The following is a 17,734-nucleotide window of genomic DNA, read 5'->3' as shown; positions in this document are numbered from 1 at the left end:
TTGACATGCATATTTTCCCATGTCAATACTTCTATGATGATAAACCATTTGGAGCCATTGTAGGATCCCACTGGGTAAGATATGAAATGGAAACAAATCACTTAATATGAAATCATTACATCACTAGGCTCATTCAAAAGTCCAAGTAAAAATTTTTTTTTAATAAATTTATTTATTTATTATTTATTTTTGGCTGTGTTGGGTCTTTGTTGCTGCACGTGGGCTTTCTCTAGTTGCAGCGAGCGGGGGCTACTCTTCGTTGCGGTGCGTGAGCTTCTCATTGCGGTGGCTTCTCTTGCTGTGGAGCATGGGCTCTAGGCGCTCGGGCTTCAGTAGTTGTGGCATGCGGGCTCAGTATTTGTGGCACTCAGGCTCAGTAGTTGTGGCTTGCGGGCTCTAGAGCACAGGCTCAGTAGTTGTGGCGCACGGGCTTAGTTGCTCTGCGGCATGTGGGATCTTCCCGGACCAGGGCTTGAACCCACGTCCCCTGCATTGGCAGGCGGATTCTTAACCACTGCGCCACCAGGGAAGTCCTAAAATGTATATATATTTTTTCATTTCCTCAATTAACCCAACTGTGATAGCTGAAACAAATAGGAGTTTATTTTTCTGACATAAGAAATGAGCAGTTATTGTAGTGGTTCAGTGGCTTAGCAACATTAGAGCAAGTATCTCTGCAATTCTCTTGGTCTTTGTGCATAGACAAAATGACTGTGGTAGGAATCATGTCCAGGAAGAAAGGGTGATAGCTAAAGGGCATATGCGTCACCTCTGGTTCTTTCTTTCTTCCTTCTTTCCTTTCTTCCCTTCCTTCCTTTCTTCCTTCCTTTCCTTCCTTCCTTCCTTCCTTCTTTCTTTCTTCTTCCTTCCTTCCCTCTTTCCTTGCTTCCTTCCTTCCTTCCTTCCTTTCTTTTATAGTTGTATAATTTACATGTAGGAAAATAAATATACCTTAAACATACCAATCAGTGAGTGTTGATGAATGTATACACAAATGTGATCAGCACACAAATCAACACATAATATTTCCATCACCCCTGAAAATTCTCTTGTGTTCCTTTTCAGCCAGTCACCTCACCCACCCCAGAGGCAACAGTAGTTCTGATTTCTATCAGTAAACCTTAGTTTTGCCATCTTGAATTCCATAAAGATGAAACCACTCAATATGTACACTTATCAGGATATTTCATTCAACAGGTTTTTGTGATTCTCCCATAATATATATCAAGGGATTGAACCTTTTTATTGCTGAGTAGTATACCATTGTCTATTCCTTTTTTCTTGGGATACTGAAAGGTTTCCCAGAAACTTTCCTAATAAATGTCTACTTGCATCTCATGGGTCATATCTAATCATATGGCCACACCTTGCTATAAGGGAGGTAATGAAATTATTTGTCTTTCTAGAGACTATCATGGGAGGTTACAAAGGAGAATCGGGTTAGAAATGGCTTTTGAGTAGCCAAACAGCGACATACGCTAAAATCAATTTCACAGTTTTAAATTTTATAATGAAACTTAGGTTTCATTCTTTTTATTAAAAGTTGCTGATTATCTTATTTACATATTAGTATTTGAATGCACACATGCATATTCCAAGTTAAATATAAGTTTACATTGGAAAGGAACCAGTGAAAATCTTTAAATGGGAACTGTGAAGATACCTGCTTCACAATTAAGAAAATAATCTTAAATTACAGTAATTTTTTAAAGAATGAAAAATAGACATATAAAATTGTAAAATGTTTAATTGGAATTGTTTAATATAATACTAAAAATTTATATTGTCCAAAACTGCACTGTCCAAAATAATAACCACTAGCCACATGTGGCTGTTTAAGTTAAAATGTTAAAAAATTAAAAAATTAGTCCCTCAGTTGCACTAGCCACATTTGAAGTGTGCAATAACCACATGAGGCTAGTGGCTACCATACTAGTACAGATATAGAATATTTCTTCAGTCATTGTTGAAAGTTGTATAGGATGGCACTGCTCAAGAAAGGCGGGAAAAGAACAAATAAAAATCCTTTTCCATCATTAGAATAGAATCTTAATTGATTTCGGGAACCATCAAAGAGCAGTGGGTAGTTCTACTACAGAAATATTTAGTTAATATTTAAATGAATATTAAAGCAAGGGAGGAGGAAGGGAAGGAAGGAGAGAGAGAGGGAGGGAAGGATGGGGAGAGAGAAAGAGAGGAGTGTACAATATTCATTCATTCTTTCAATAAATATTTATTGAGCACCTACCATGTGCCAGACTTTTGGGGTATAATAGTGAACAAGATAAACAAAGTCACTGTTTTGGGGACACTTGTGGCATGAGATGGGAGAGAGACATAAAATAAACAAATGATGTTAGGTAATGACAAGTACCGTGAAAAAAAATAAAGCCAGGCAAGGACAGGACATTTTTATGGGATGTTCAGAAAAGACCTTCTCTGATAAGATGATAATTGTGCAGAGATGAGAGAGAGGATTAGAAAGTGAGCTGTCTGGCTGTCTGGAGAAAGAACATTCCAGGCAGTGGGAATAGCAAGTGCAAAGACCCTGAGTCAGGTACATGCTTGGCTTTTTGGAGAAAGACCAAGGAGGCCAATGTGGCGGGATTAGAATAAGTAAGGCAGAGAGGGTTGATGAGATCAAAGACCTGAGAGCCTCATGAAGATTTTGGGTTTTACTCTGAATGATATGTAATACCATTAAAGGGTTTCGAGCAGAGGAATGAAATGATGTGACTTACATTTTATAAGGATCAGTCTGGCTACAGTGTAGAGAATATACCAAGAGGAGGCAAGGGTAAAACAGAGAGACCATCTATGACCTTAGCAGAAATCAAGGTAAGAGATGATGGTGGCTTGGACTAGGGTGATACTTGTGGAAGGGGAACAAGTGGCAGGATTATGGATATATGTGAGCACAATTTACTATTAGACTGAATATGAGTTATGAGAGAAAGAGAAAAGACCAGGATAACGCCAAGATTATTGGTCCAAGGAACTCCTAAATTAGGATTACCATTTACTGGGATAGGGAGAACTATCGAAAGAGCAGATTTTGGATATATTTTTAAAGTTTGGCTTTGAATATATTTAAGTGTGTATTGTACACTCAAGTAGAGTTGTCAAATAAGTAATTAGATATATGAAGTTGGAGTTCAAGGGAGAGTCCAAGCTGGAATTATAAGTAGGCAGCAGATAGGTGGTATTCTAAGCAATGGCACTAGGTGAGATGACCAAAGTAGTGAGTGGAGATAGAGAAAAGGTCCAAGAACTGACTTTGGGCACTGCAACATTTAGAGGTCAGGAAAGCAAGAAGGAACCAGATCTGAGCATTGGATTTGGCAATAAGCTGGCCTTAGGTGACCTTGACAAGAGCAGTTTGGGTAGAGTTGTATGGATGAAAGCCTGTTCTCTACCTCTAGCCCCCATAGCACAAAGGGTTTTGGGGAGGAACAGCTACCACTTAAGAGGACTGCAGGGAAAGCAGTGTGTTAGGGGAGAACAAGTTTCAGCAGATCAAGAAGTAAAGGAAAAGACCAGAGAAGAGGTTTTAGATATTTGGGATTTTGCTGACTACACTTTTGAGTTCTGAAGGGCACATTGGAAAGGTTCGATTTTAGAGATGAAAGAGAAATAGGGGAAGGAAGCAAAAGGTAAGGGTGTATTACAGAACATCTGAAAGTTTCTCTTGAGTTTTAGTTTAAAAAAAAAGTAAGAAAGGGGACTTCCTTGGTGGCGCAGTGATTAAGAATCCGCCTGCCGATGCAGGGGACACGGGTTTGATTCCTGATCTGGGAAGATCCCACATGCCATGGAGCACCTAAGCCCGTGCACCACAACTACTGAGCCTGTGCTCTAGAGTCCGGGAGCCACAACTACTGAAGCCCGCGAGCCCTAGAGCCTGCATGCTGCAACTACTGAAGCCCGCGTGCTGCAACTACTGAGCCCACGTGCTGCAACTACTGAAGCCCACGCACCTAGAGCCTGTGCTCCACAACAAGAGAAGCCACTGCAATGAGAAGCCTGCGCACCACAACGAAGAGTAGCCCCCACTCGTGGAAACTAGAGAAAGCCCGCATGCAGCAATGAAGACCCAACACAGCCAAAAATAAATAAAACTTTTTTAAAAAGTAAGAAAGAATGTGGAGAATTGAACCCATTAATTCAATTGTTTGTTCTGCTTAAGTCTTCTGGATTATTGCATAAATTCTCCTGTTTAGGTTGTACTGTGCAGATATAACTTTCATAAACGATCAAAGATAAGCATATGAGATTACAGAGAAGAAATCAAAACTGTATACAGTGATTGTTTACTTTCTGTAGTTCTTAGGGACTGCTACATGACTGCTATAATAATGTTTTTATATAAATTTATTTATTTTATTTATTTATTTTTGGCTGCATTGGGTCTTCGTTGCTGTGCGCGGGCTTTCTCTAGTTGCCACGTGCGGCGGTGGTGGGGGGGTGGCTACTCTTCGTTGCGCTGTGTGGGCTTCTCATTGCAGTGGCTTCTCTTGTTGCGGAGCACGGGCTCTAGGCGTGCAGGCTTCAGTAGTTGTGGCACGCGGGCTCTAGAGTACAGGCTCAGTAGTTGTGGCCACAGGCTTAGTTGCTCCGTGGCATGTGGGATCTTCTCAGACCAGGGCTTGAACCCGTGTCCCCTGCTTTGGCAGGCGGATTCTTAACCACTGCACCACCAGGGAAGTCCCTGCTATAATAATTTGGATTAAAATATATGGAACAGAAATTGTCACAAGAAAATTTATTGAAAACTAACTCATGTTTTTCATTAACTAAACAGGTAATTGGAAGAAAAATAATCATGAAAATTACAGCAATACTGATACAAGAGTGTGTGATCCATTTCCATATATCTTCACATGTAATCCATTTTTTTAAAGATGGATTGGTCAGTCTATGCTGGATTGAATTTCATTGACATGTAAATCCACATTTCCTATTGTATAAGAATGCAAAGCTAATCAGATGTACAGATGTAAGGACAAATTTTGTCAAATCATTACTTATACCAATATATAGAGCATATCATGCTACATTTATACAAATGAGTTGTATATCTTACATTACTAGTTTTTTGGGGCTATTCAGGTAATGGGTACCCTTATAATTAAAATGAAAATCAAATATTTATTGGCAACATGCTCAACCAAAGACTTTACAGCCAATGAATAGCATGCATTAAAAATGCTGTTTTTGTATATAAGGGCTGGGTAATGAAAATGTTTGATGGTGATCTCCTCTAACAGCCAATACAAATGCCTTTTGAGTTATAAAATGCATTCTATGAACCCCTTTATTAGTTTTTCACTTATAAGGACATGTGCTTTGCCAACCTGGTATGTTTGAAATGGTGTCTGAGTATAGTTTTAATTTGCATTTGTCTCATTATGAGCTAGGTCCAGGATTTTTTCATCCATTAAAGTACTTTTTTTAATGTTAATGCATTAACAGTTCTTTTTCTGTGACCTGTTAATATCTTTTGTCGATTTTTCAAACCTAGATTATTTAAAGATGAGCTTCCCCTATTAGAATTTTATCATATATACATTTCCCCAAATTTAAATCCTACAGCAAAAAGTATAATTTAAGTGGTATAAAAGAAATGATAATTTTATATCTGTGTTGGTATGTATTTGGCAAATCATTACTTATAGAACAGGAGCTGTCTTAGTCTGTTTGGCCTGCTATAACAGAATACCATAAACTGGGTGGTTTATAATCAACAGGAATTTATTTCTCACAGTACTGGAGGCTTGAAGTCTGAGATCAGTTCTGACTTGCAGATTGCCAGCTTCTCATTGTATCCTTACATGCCAGAAAGGTGAAGGAGCTCTCCGGGATCTCTTTTATAAGGGCCCTACCTTCTAACACCATCACAACAGAGGTTCAGATTTCCATATACGGCACAGGGAGATCAGCTCGGTGCTTTGTGACTACCTAGAGGGGTGGCATAGGGAGGATGGGAGGGAGATGCAAGAGGGAGGAGATATGGGGATATATGTATATGTATAGCTGATTCACTTTGTTATAAAGCAGAAACTAACACACCATTGTAAAGCAATTATACTCCAATAAAGATGTTAAAAAAAAAAAAGAGATTTCCACATATAGGGACTTCCCTGGTGGTCCTGTGGGTAAGACTCTGCTATCCCAATGCAGGGGGCCCAGCCGGGTTTGATCCCCGGTTGGGGAGCTAGATCCCACATGCACGCCACAACTGAAGATCCCGCATGCTGCAACTAGGACCCGGTGCAGCCAAAATATATAAATAAATAAATATTTTTTAAAAAGAAAGATTTCCACATGTGAATTTTGGGGGTCACAAACATTCAGTTTATAGCACTAGCCTCGTCCTCAGACCACCTGCATTACCGTCACATGGGCTGCTTGTTAAATGTACAGATTCCTGGGTCCTTTCAGTTCTTCTCAGACCTTCTGGCCTAGGAAATTTACATTTCTAATAAACACTCCATGTAATTCATATGCACTTTAAAGTTTGAGAACCACTGTTGGAGACAGTATGAAATCAAGAAATTAACAAATATAATCTGGACATTAACAAAATATGAAGTTCTTTTTAAAGCTACTATAGAAATATTTAAAGATAAAAGTTAAGTCACTCCTATAAAGGAAAATCAGCAAACTTTACAACTCTAAATCATATACGTAGACTTTGAGATTCTATATTTTAGATTAGTAATTTAGGATATTTTCTTTCAAAAAGTGGTACTATGTCATATCTCAGTTTATTTGTCAATATAGATGTCAGATTCAATTCCTTCTAACACATTAGCTCTTTCAAACCTTTAGATAGCCTTTATTAAATCATTGCTGCAGAGTTCCAAATGATATTCCAGTCACTGGTAGAAACAGAAGTTTGTGATGATTACTGGTTGACAGCTTATTCCAAGAGACTCTCTAGTAAAGTTTTATAGACTGCTACACACACATACCTACACACATACACACACACACACATGTGGATATAAACATATTCAGAATTACCTTACATACCTTCACAATGGTAAGTTCTAGTCCTGGTTTCTTGGGTGAATAGAAATTTATGTGAAGATATATATATTAATTCTGGGTATGTAGAAAGCATTCAAATATTTCATATTATTTTGCCCTTTTTTTAAAGTGGCATGCAGTTTACATAAGATCTATTTGTTAGGCTTTATAAGGTGCAAAGAAAAGTTATACTCCGTTTATCTTTGGCAATGGAGGTTTTGTGCAAGGACATACTGGGATGTAGGTTGCCCAGGACAGTATCTTCTGAGTCATAGAGTTACTCCAGAACTTCCAAGACTGAGAAGTATATCAAGTATCGTGGAAAATTGGAATCATGCCTAAATTTTCTTAGTTCACAAGGCATCTGACTTTCCAAGAGGGAGACAGTGTGATTAGGTCCATATATCACCATTCAAAATGAGTGCTGAAATTGGTAAGAATTTTATGTCACACTAACTCACAGGAGGTCAGCCTCCTTTGTGTGCAGTCTTTTTAGAGGTCTAAACATTTGTAGCCCAGGATAAACAAAGCTGGTTTCACTCAAATCCAGCACAAGCCATAGCAAATCAGGGCAGTTTCCCTAAGAAGGGCACTGTAAGTGTAGAGGGTATTTAACATTTCACAGACTCTTGGCTGAAACAGAAGAGACACTGAAAGATTATTTGAAATTTCCTTTCATATTTAAACGAAGTGTACCTTGACTCTAAAAACTACATGGACGCTTGATACAACTCCTTTAGAAACTCATTTAGATTATATTCTATGACTACTTGGTGGCATGAAAATCCTTGAAGATCTAAAGTTAGTATATATTCTCTTCAGTAATCAATGGCAATATCTTGGATTACAGGCATATAATTCCATCTTGATAGAAGTAACACCTCAGATTTCTCTAACACTTCATTAGGTTCATTAGGCCACTTTAAACAAGTTCTAATTTCATAAGTCATAAATAATCTTTTGAAACCTTAAAATTTAACCCAAAAAATCATGTTTTATTTAATACATTCTTTTTTTTTTTAATTTATTTTTGGCTGCATTGGGTCTCTTTGTAGCTGCACACAGGCTTTCTCTAGTTGCGGTGAGCGGGGGCTACTCTTCGTTGCAGTGTGCGTGCTTCTCATTGCAGTGGTTTCTCTTGTCGCTGAGCATGGGCTCTAGGTGTGCGGGCTTCAGAAGCTGTGGCATGTGGGCTCAGTGGTTGTGGCTCACGGGCTCTAGAGCACAGGCTCAGTAGTTGTGGTGAATGGGCTTAGTTGGTCTGCAGCATGTGGGATCTTCCCGGACCAGGAATCAAACCCATGTCTCCTGCTTTGGCAGGTGGATTCTTAACCACTGCGCCACCAGGGAAGTCCTATTTAATACATTCTGTAAGCACGTATTTATTCCTTTCAAACTCAAGTGCTGATTTCATTTGGAGAAGCAGCTTAACACAATGGAGTAAGGCTTAAATTAAGGGGTCTGGGACTAGTTCTGGGTAAGACTTTTGCTACCTAACCATGGAAAGTTGGGTAAGTCATTTACTCTCTTAATCTTTCAGTTTCTCATTCTATAAAATGTAAAAGATACACCACTATGCTCCCTCCTATTTTCTTTTTATATACTCTCACCTCTATTTATAAGTAAAAATAATCATTTTTGGTTTTAGGATTTAATGTCTCCTTTTTCTTCATCTTAACCCTAATTACAAAAGGTACTAGTTACATTTGAAAAATAAAAAATAAGCTCAATTGTATGTCCCATAAATATTTGTCTTGTGATGACTCTGACACTGTATATGGATTTCTGGCATTGTGTAAATGTGATATAGCAATTGCTTCATGGGGAGCCCAGTGAGCACCTGACTAGACTGGGAAGTTGGGAAGCAGGGGGAGTTGGAGTTAGGACTACATAGTAAAACTAGGGCAGATTATGGAGGGCTTTGAATGACAGATTTAGGAATTTGAAATTCATTTTATTGGGCAGTAGGAAGTCATTTTATAATGGAATGACAGTGAAAGTTGTGCTTTAGAAAGCTAATGTGACAGACTTATAAGGACTAGAAGGTAGTGGAGAGGAATGAAACTGACATACCAGCTTGGAGTCTTCTGAAATTTTCAAAAGATAAGTTAATGGGGGTATAATCTACCATGTTGGCACTGGAAAAAGAAAAACCGGGAAGGAATCAAGACACCCTGGGAAAGAAAGCACAACAGGACATGTGCCTGATAGATATGACGGATGAGGTAGAGAGGAACTCAAGATGTTTCCAAGACTTCAAGTTGAAGAGACTGGAAGAAGGTCATTAACTGAAATAGAGAATTTTGCAAGTGTTGCTACTGGATGGAAGATTTGAGCATAGTTTTAGGCAGTCTGCATGTCAAGTGATGGTAGAGAATGCTCAGTGGAAATGGTAGGTGGCAATGTCTTCTAATTAGGGAAACAAAGCCATGAAGATAGACAAAGTGGTGAAACACTGAGTGGATGATTATCTGATTTACCAAAAAAGTCATAGATGAAAGTTTCTCTGAATAATTTTGAGATAACATTTTTATTACCATAGGATCATGTATCTGGATATTCAATGTTTTGTTCTAGGCTTGGAAAAACTGAAGGGAACAATCAGTAAAATCCTTGGTATTTCTGTTTCACGATAACTGCTTTCAAAAAATGAGAAAGATGTATACCTGTTTGTAAAGAACTACTGATGAGACATTTGAGGGACTCTGACTCATTTTAAATCTGATTCATTTTTAGATGGTTTGTATAACAAAATACAGAATTCACCAGTGGGTGAGGTGCCTTAAAGAATAGGATTAAAATTCAAAAGCCTATGTACATTTTAAATATTTGTGGAGAAGGACATGATTGAATTGTATATTGATAATTTACTCAGGTAAAAACTCTAGAAAGCCACATGTTAAAGAGAAAATAAAACCAGAATTGTAAGGAGAAAATGTGTCTGCATTTAAAGGAAAATGAGGTTAATATGTCAATCATGTGGTATTGTCACTAAAATACGTGTGACACATAAATAGGAATTAAGCACATAGGAAAACCCAAGATAATTGTGGTATGGTGAGACACATAGTTCAAATATTTAATGAAAATCACTTGGTTAACTTAAATGAATTATATAGAATTTGGCAAAGATCCAGAGAATGGCAACTGAAATGAACAAATGTATTTTAGATAGACCATATAAGAAAGGGCTAAAGAAAAATTATTTAATCCATAAGAGAAAAGGCTAATGAAAAACTGTAATGTCCCTCCTCCTGAATTTAGGAGGTATATTTTGTTCCAGACAATATAAGAGAGAAGAACCATCTTTTTCTTTATTTTTTTCTTTTTAATATAGAATCTAAGGAATTGCCTCAATTGCTGCTGCAGGTTTTGTGAAGTCAAGGTCTATTGATACATATTGGCTACTAAATGAAATGGCGGACAGTTGTATCTGACCAATTTGTGAAAGATCGAATAACATGAAATGGCAATTACAATATACTGGGGGGAGGGACGGAGAAAGCTTCTCAGAATATGATTTGGCTACAGTTAGAGCAATCTCTTGTTTGATGATCATGATAGGTATTCTTCACAGGCCTGTTTGCTATCTTGCCAATAAGGGGCTAACGCTATTTAAACGGAAAATATAAAAAGTACTTTTAGAAATCTTTAATTCCTCTGGGGAAATAAGTATAGTGTAGTATTCCATTAAGAAGGCAAGTCAACACTAAAAGAAGTGTAGCTTAATTATGAGTTTTACAGATGTTATAAACAGAATCACTAGAATGTAACTTGAATCAGGGATGACAAATCAATATCATTTCCCTTTTCAATTCTGGTCCATTGGAAGTGACTTCCAAGGGCTCTTTGTTGAGAACGATACTGCGGCAGTACTTGCACTCAGTAGGAAACAGTTAATGATTGATTTACAATGACATCCCAGGAAGCCTCCAGTGACCTTTACCTTGCTAAACCCAGTGGTCATTTCTCAGTCCTCAACTTACTTAACCTATTAGCAGCAGTTGCCACAGTTCATCGCTCCCTCCTCCTTCACTTTTCTTCACTTGGCTGCTGGTTCCTCTTACCAAGCTAGCCACTGTTCTCAGTCTCATTTGCTGATTCCTTTCACCTTCCCTCCCTCTTAGAGTGCTCCAAGACTCAGTCGTTCTATCACTTCTCTATCTAAACTTGCCCCCAAGAGCAGCACAGTCTAATAGAAAAATAATGTGAGCCAAGAATGCAAACTGCATATGTAATTTGAAATTTTCTAATAGCTACATTAAAAAAAGCAAAAATAAACTGATGAAATTCATAAATATATTATTTAACCCAATACACTCCAAATATTAGCATTTCAACATATAATCAATATAAATATATTACTTTAAAAAACTGATATATCAATGAGCTATTAAATTATTTTTCTTTTTCTTTCAGGAAGCATTTTATTGTTGCTCCAAGTTTAAGAATTTTCACTGACAGAAAATCACACTTTAAGAAAATTTCCCATATAAATCTGCTCAGCTTTTGAATCTTGGTTTTGTAGCCATATTTCTCTCCAATATAGGCAATCATTCTATCCATGATTGATAGAACAGTCTTAACCTTCAATTTCAATACTGGGCCTTGACTAAGGAAGCTCTTCAGGACCAGTTTTAATTGGGAAAGAGTGGCTTTGTCTAAAGGAGATGCAATAGTAACTATGTAATAGTTACTTTACATTAAAGGAATAACAGAGAGAATACTTTACATCAAAGGAATAACAAACTGGATATCCAAGGAACAATAAGGAATTATTTAACAACAATGAATGTACAGAAATGTTCCAGTATTGGAACATTTAATAATGTTTCCAGCATTTAATAATGGCTGCTAAATTGGTAAACTGTCTCATTTTAAGAGATGGCAATTTACAGCAAATAATTTTTAATAGAGAATTCATCCAGGAATAAAATATTCAATTGCGACTCTAATTTTAAGGTTTAACTGGTAAAAAAAAGATCCTAAAAAAAAGGAAATTTGTAATCCCACATAACTGATAATCCTAAATACAAATTAATTCTGGTAACAAACCAAGCATCATAAATTGCCCCTGTAAGAAGTTTTAAAACGTTTTAAATATTTCAAAAAGCACTTGTAAATCAATAGTTATAGATTAAAAACAACTACCTTAACAGGGTGAAGCAGGAGACTAGAGTTTAAATCCCAGATCAGCTTCCAAATAGGAGCTTCTTTGACGAATGGAGACTTTGAAGTCAGAACTAAGTTCAAATTCCAGTTCCACACCTACCAGCCATGTGACCCTGAGCAAGTTACTCACTTTCCCTGATTCTCTATGGTAATTCTCTATGGTGGACACTCATCATTAACGTTAATGAGATATTTTAAATTATTTTGTTTTAGATACTGTCTTCAAAAGCCAATGTGTTATACTTACAGCATATTTTAGTTCAGACTAGCCATATTTCATATGCTCAATAGCCACCTGTGGCTAATGGCTGCTGTATTGGACAGCATGGTCCTGGATGATCTCATCCAAGGCCTTAACTTAAAATGCTATCTATATGCTGATTATTCTCAAATTTATATTTGGACCTCTCTTCTGAACTCCAGACTCATATCCAGGAGTATATTTGACATCACTCCTTGGATACCTAATATGTATCTCTAATTTATCATGTTCTCCTCCAAATTTACTCTTCCCCATCTCAGTTACTGGCATCTCCATCATTTCAGTTGCTCAGGCCAAAAACACTGGAGTCAACCTTGACTCCTCTTTATACCTCAAACTTCATATTCGATCTACAACTCCTGTGGCACTATTAGTTTCATGTTCAAGATATATCCAGAATCTAATTCACTACCACTACCATGGTCCAAACTCCCTGTATCTCTTGTCTAGATTATTGCTGTAGCATCCAAAATGATCCCCCATAGTCCAGTCTCCTCCTAGCAGCCAGATGTCCCTTAATAACATAATCCAGATCATGTCACCCATCTGCTCAAAATTCTCCAGTGGCTCCCGATCTCACTCAGTGTGAAAGCCAGTCCTTATGACCTTCGGAACTCTACAGGATATGGCCTCCTGTTACTTCTCTGACCGCATCTCCTACTATCCTCCTCCTTGCTCACTCTACTGTAGCCATCCTTGCCTCCTGTTTTTCCTTTAACATGACAGTCAAGTCATGATCTAGCTTCAGGACCTTTAGACTTGCAATATCCTCACTTATCCCCATGGCTCACTCTCTCATCTCTTCCAATTCTCTGCTCAAATATCTTCTCAGGGAATGACTTGAATGAATGATGACATGACATGACATGAATAGCTGTCATAAGGAGGTGGCAGAGCACTAGTGCCACATACTTGCCCTTCTAACAGCACTCAACGCACAATTAACTTTCAACATTTATTGAGCACCCATTATATATAAAACAGACACGTATGACTGGCCGCTGTTAGTAAAGGGAAACATTGAAATAATCTTATTGCTTTAGAAGGTTCTCGAACATTTTCAGCACGTACTGCAACAAATGTTTCTTGAACATTTTCAGCACACACTGGAACAAACAGGTGAATTCCTTAGTCACTGAGAAAGCAGCATCTATTAACAAACAGGAATATCTTGTCAGATATTGTAGGGCTTCCTCCTCTTAGGCAATCAGAATCTACAAACACAGTCCCTCAGTCCAGGCAGTATTTAAATCACTGCAGTATTAGAACACTTGGTTCCAGTCCTAGTTTTATTCTTAGCTTGGTAGATGACAAGCTTCTTTTATTGTCTCAATTCTTTTATTCCCATGATAAAATGTTTAATCTCATCCACTTCTCAATTCAGGTTAGGAAAATAGGACTATATACTTGGGTGTTACAAGCTGCCACAATTATGTATGCATTATGAAGTTTGAGAACAAAAAAATCTTTTAAATCTAAGAATTTCTAAATCCGGACTATTTAAAACTAGTCTTCAGTTTGTGGTAGACTTAAGATCTTTAGTTTTTTTCCTTTTTCTTTTTTTAACCCCAATTTTCACTTAACACCACTTCTATGATTTAACTGATAGCTTATTTCAGTTCACACCTGCTAGTTTTTCAGTCTAACTTAACCCAAAACGAAGGAGAAACATGATCAACCTGAGAAATCAAAAAGCGTAGTTAGTTCATACCAGGAATGGATTTGAGAGTATGATGATGGGGAGGAAAAAGGAAGTAATGAGGGAACAGATGAAAATAAAGAAAAGAAAGTCATGCTAAATTTATCAAAAAGGCTCAGTTCAATCCAACAAGTGTTTATTGGGTGCAAAGCATTACGCTGGTCTTTTTAGTAATGCCAAGATGAGTGAGACAGTCTTTGCCATTATGGAGTCAGGAGTATGAGGTGAATTAAGAAGGGCACAAGTTATTAAAATATCATGCAGAGTACATAAGGGAAATACAAGGAGAAAGAAAACTGACATTAAGGATGTTTTAATATGCCAGGGACAGTCACATGTTAACTCACATATGTTAACAAACCTTCCAAAACTTCCAGGTAAGCTACAGGAGGATAGGTAACTTGTTCAAGATCATTTAAGCTAGAATGTCTATATTGGCTTTGTCTTCAACCCAGGTTCCAAAGCCTAGGCTCCTTTCAGGACACCATAGCTAAGGGGAAGCTCTAAGGAGGGGTGGGAGGGGATTAAGTTAGGCTGGAGGTAACAAAGAGATCAGAAAAGCCATCCCGGACGGCGCGTGAGGTGGGCATTGAAGATGAACCGGAGACTGGGCAGCCCCGTGGGAGGAAACGGGAGGGGCTTTCTGTTAAGGAAGGAGTGAGGGCTACTGGCTGCTCTCCCAATACTCCGGGTTGAGCAGTCGTCCGGTACGTCCCCTCCCGGCCCCCCATCTTTTCCTTTGGGGTTTTCCAGCGTTCACCAATTTCACCTTTAGGGACCTGTGTTTTCTTTTTTCCCTTGAAATTTTAAACATCTCCATGTTTTAAAAGCGACCAGAGTCCCTTGTACGGTGGTGGGGGTCCGACCGGCGCCCCTGGCGCACCCCCTCTCTCCCACCTCCTCAGCCAGGCCGCCACCTGGGGAGTGGCGTTAGTCATGGGAAGGGGGAATCTCCCCCGCCGGATTCTCGTCTGGGGGCGCCGAGGTCAGAGGCCGGGTTGGGGCAGCCCCCGCGGCGGCGCGCGGGGTTGGCGGGGGCGGGGCAGGGAGGGACCGCGGGCGCACCTGCCCCGCGCGGCCGGGCTCGCGGCGGCTGCGCGGACAACGTCCCCCTCCCTCCCGTCCCGCCGTGTGTTTACGTGGAGACGAAGATGGCGGCGGCGGTGACGACGCTACCCGTGCGGCCGAAGACGGTCAGCCAGTGAGCGCCGAGACTAGTTCCACTCGGGCGGGGGGGAGCGCCTGGCCCAGCCCTGCTCCCTGGGCCGCGGAGCTTGCGGTCGCATCCCCGTGTGAACCGACCTTTCCTTTCTATCCCGATCCCCTGCCTGTCTTCTCCCGGCCTTGCCCGCAGAAGCTATGGAGGACGAAGAGAGACAGAAGAAGCTGGAGGCTGGCAAAGCCAAGGTAAGAGAGCTGGAGGCCGCCCGGCCTGCGCTGGGAGGCGGTGGCTGGGAAGGGTTGGGAGGGGGCCTGGGAAGCGGAGATCTTAGCAGCCCTGGTGCGCCGCCTGGGGAGGGAGGTGCTGCAGGGTCTGCGTTTTCCCCTCGCCTTCTCTCCCGTTTCCAACTGAAAACGCCTGGTGATAAGCTACCTAGTGGATACTTCCGTGATGATTGGGTGCTGTGGCTCCTTTCTTGTGAATGCCCAAACATTAAAAATCCCTCTTTTACTGTATTGCCATAAGCTGATATTTATTGCTTTTAAATCTCCAACGTTTCGCTTTTTTAGGGAGTTTTCTGGGTTGTGCAGGCATTGTGCTTTTCAGGGTGGGGATTTGGGGCCTTTCTTTATTCGGTAGGGGATTTGTACGCTCATCATCAGCTTGGCTTTCTTAGGTGGCACGCTGGCACTCTTGGGTGTGTGATTGGCCTGTGACAGCTGCCTCAGCCGTGGCTTGAGTGTGCCACAAGTGCCAGCTGTGAACTTCGCTTTAGGGCCGTTTTTAGAAGCATGGCTTTGTATGTTTGTGTTTGGAGGTCTTTGTCATGGCATGCGCTTTGTATTGTGTGGAATGTTAATGCAGTTTGTGAATGGAACTCCTGGGGACGCAAGGTTCCATATTCTAAGCAACACCTATAGAATTCCTGCTTTAAATAATTGAATTGTTTTATATATCTTGTTGAGTCCCAGTGTGTGTATGAAAAAACCTGTAAAGCAAACAATGCAAAAGGTATTATCATTCACTGGGTTTCATGAAAAATTTGACATAGACAAAATATAAATTAAATTGAATATTTCTTTAAAAAATTACATGTTTGAGCATATTTTTTGTCTGGCCTCAAAGGCTCACTTCCTCCCTATAATGAAATTACCATTTTTAGACTATATTTTGTCTTATTAGAGATCACTGTTAGTAATCATACTTGCACCTCAATTAAATTATAATATAGTTAACTGTTTCTTCTCTCTTCCTCACCTTCCCCTTCCTCCAAATAAACAAATAAACGAGACTGGGTCTGTGATTTCAGTAATCACTGAAGGGCCATACTGCAGAGATACAGTGGTAGATGCTTAGCACAAGTTTCTTAAATGAACATGAACATATGAACTAGCTTCATATTATCTAAGGTCAAAGCGTAAGTGCTTGTATGTTATCCGGTAGATTATTACTTTAGGATCTATACATGGAAGGAAAAGGGAATCAAGGCATCTTTAGAAGCCCAAAGTTGCTTACATTTCTGCAGTCTGAGGGTCTGAGTGTGATCTGTGAATCCAAGAAAGTGGAGGTAAAGTGTGCACCTCCTTCCAAAAGCATCGAAGTTCTGTTCTAATTAGACATTTTGTTTGTCTGTTTGTTACCTGAGAATTTTTACTGTCTGTCTCCAGAAGTATCTTTCCTAAGTATATGTGAAGCAGTCCAAAAAACATAGTTTACTTTGGACAACACAGTTCATAATAGAGGATTTATTTAAATTGCTTTGATTTGGCAAAAAAGAATTCTCGTTTCTTTGTGTGTATGTGTGTTTTTTGTCTTTCAAAATTCTGCCTATGGGGTAAAAATCTTCTCCTTTTAACATTCACTTTTATTGTAGAAGATTATCTTCTAGAATAGATCCCAATTTTTCCAGTCAGAAATAAATCTGTGAGACATGTAAGGCAAGATATATTTGTTGGAGCATTGGCGACACAATATAAAAACACTGGAACAAACTTCAAAGACAATATTAGGAGAATCGTTTTCTAAACTATATTAGTGTAATGGAATATTATTCAGCCGTTAAGGTTACGAAGACTGATAGGAACATGGAAAATAGAGTGAAAACAGCATCATCAAAAATAGTGTAGACATTACTTCATTTGTATAAATGTGTGCTTTTAGATTAGGACTTAAAAACTTTGGATTGTAAGTGTAAGGTCGTTCAGCAAACCTGTATCGAACTCCTGTTTTATACCAAGAGCTGGAGATAACAGAGGTGGTGATAGTCTCTGTTTTCAAGTTGCTCAAAGTTTAGTGGGACGGACAGACACTGGGTAATAAGTAGAATGAGAGAGATGGTATAGTAGGATATTGGGCGAATTTTTTCATTTGGTAAAATGTGTTAAATGTTGCCACCTCATTTTTAAGA

General features: G+C 39.1%; 1 protein-coding gene across 7 annotated transcripts in view; it reads left to right on the top strand.

Annotated features, from left to right (window-relative positions):
- Positions 1–15,316: 15,316 nt before the first annotated feature.
- Positions 15,317–17,734, top strand: part of AKAP9 (A-kinase anchoring protein 9) — a 148,999-nt gene continuing 146,581 nt past the window's right edge. For all 7 annotated transcript variants that reach the window (XM_068550692.1, XM_068550691.1, XM_068550693.1 and 4 more), the window contains exon 1: positions 15,317–15,572. In XM_068550692.1, the coding sequence (XP_068406793.1) occupies positions 15,525–15,572 (48 nt within the window). In that variant the 5' untranslated portion in view covers positions 15,317–15,524. The remainder of the gene's footprint in view (positions 15,573–17,734) is intronic.

The sequence above is a fragment of the Eschrichtius robustus genome, chromosome 8, assembly GCF_028021215.1.
Source record: "Eschrichtius robustus isolate mEscRob2 chromosome 8, mEscRob2.pri, whole genome shotgun sequence".
Taxonomy (NCBI): Eukaryota; Metazoa; Chordata; class Mammalia; order Artiodactyla; family Eschrichtiidae; genus Eschrichtius; species Eschrichtius robustus.
The sequence above is the reverse complement of the archived record's forward strand: the minus strand, read 5'-3'. Positions and strand labels throughout refer to the sequence as shown.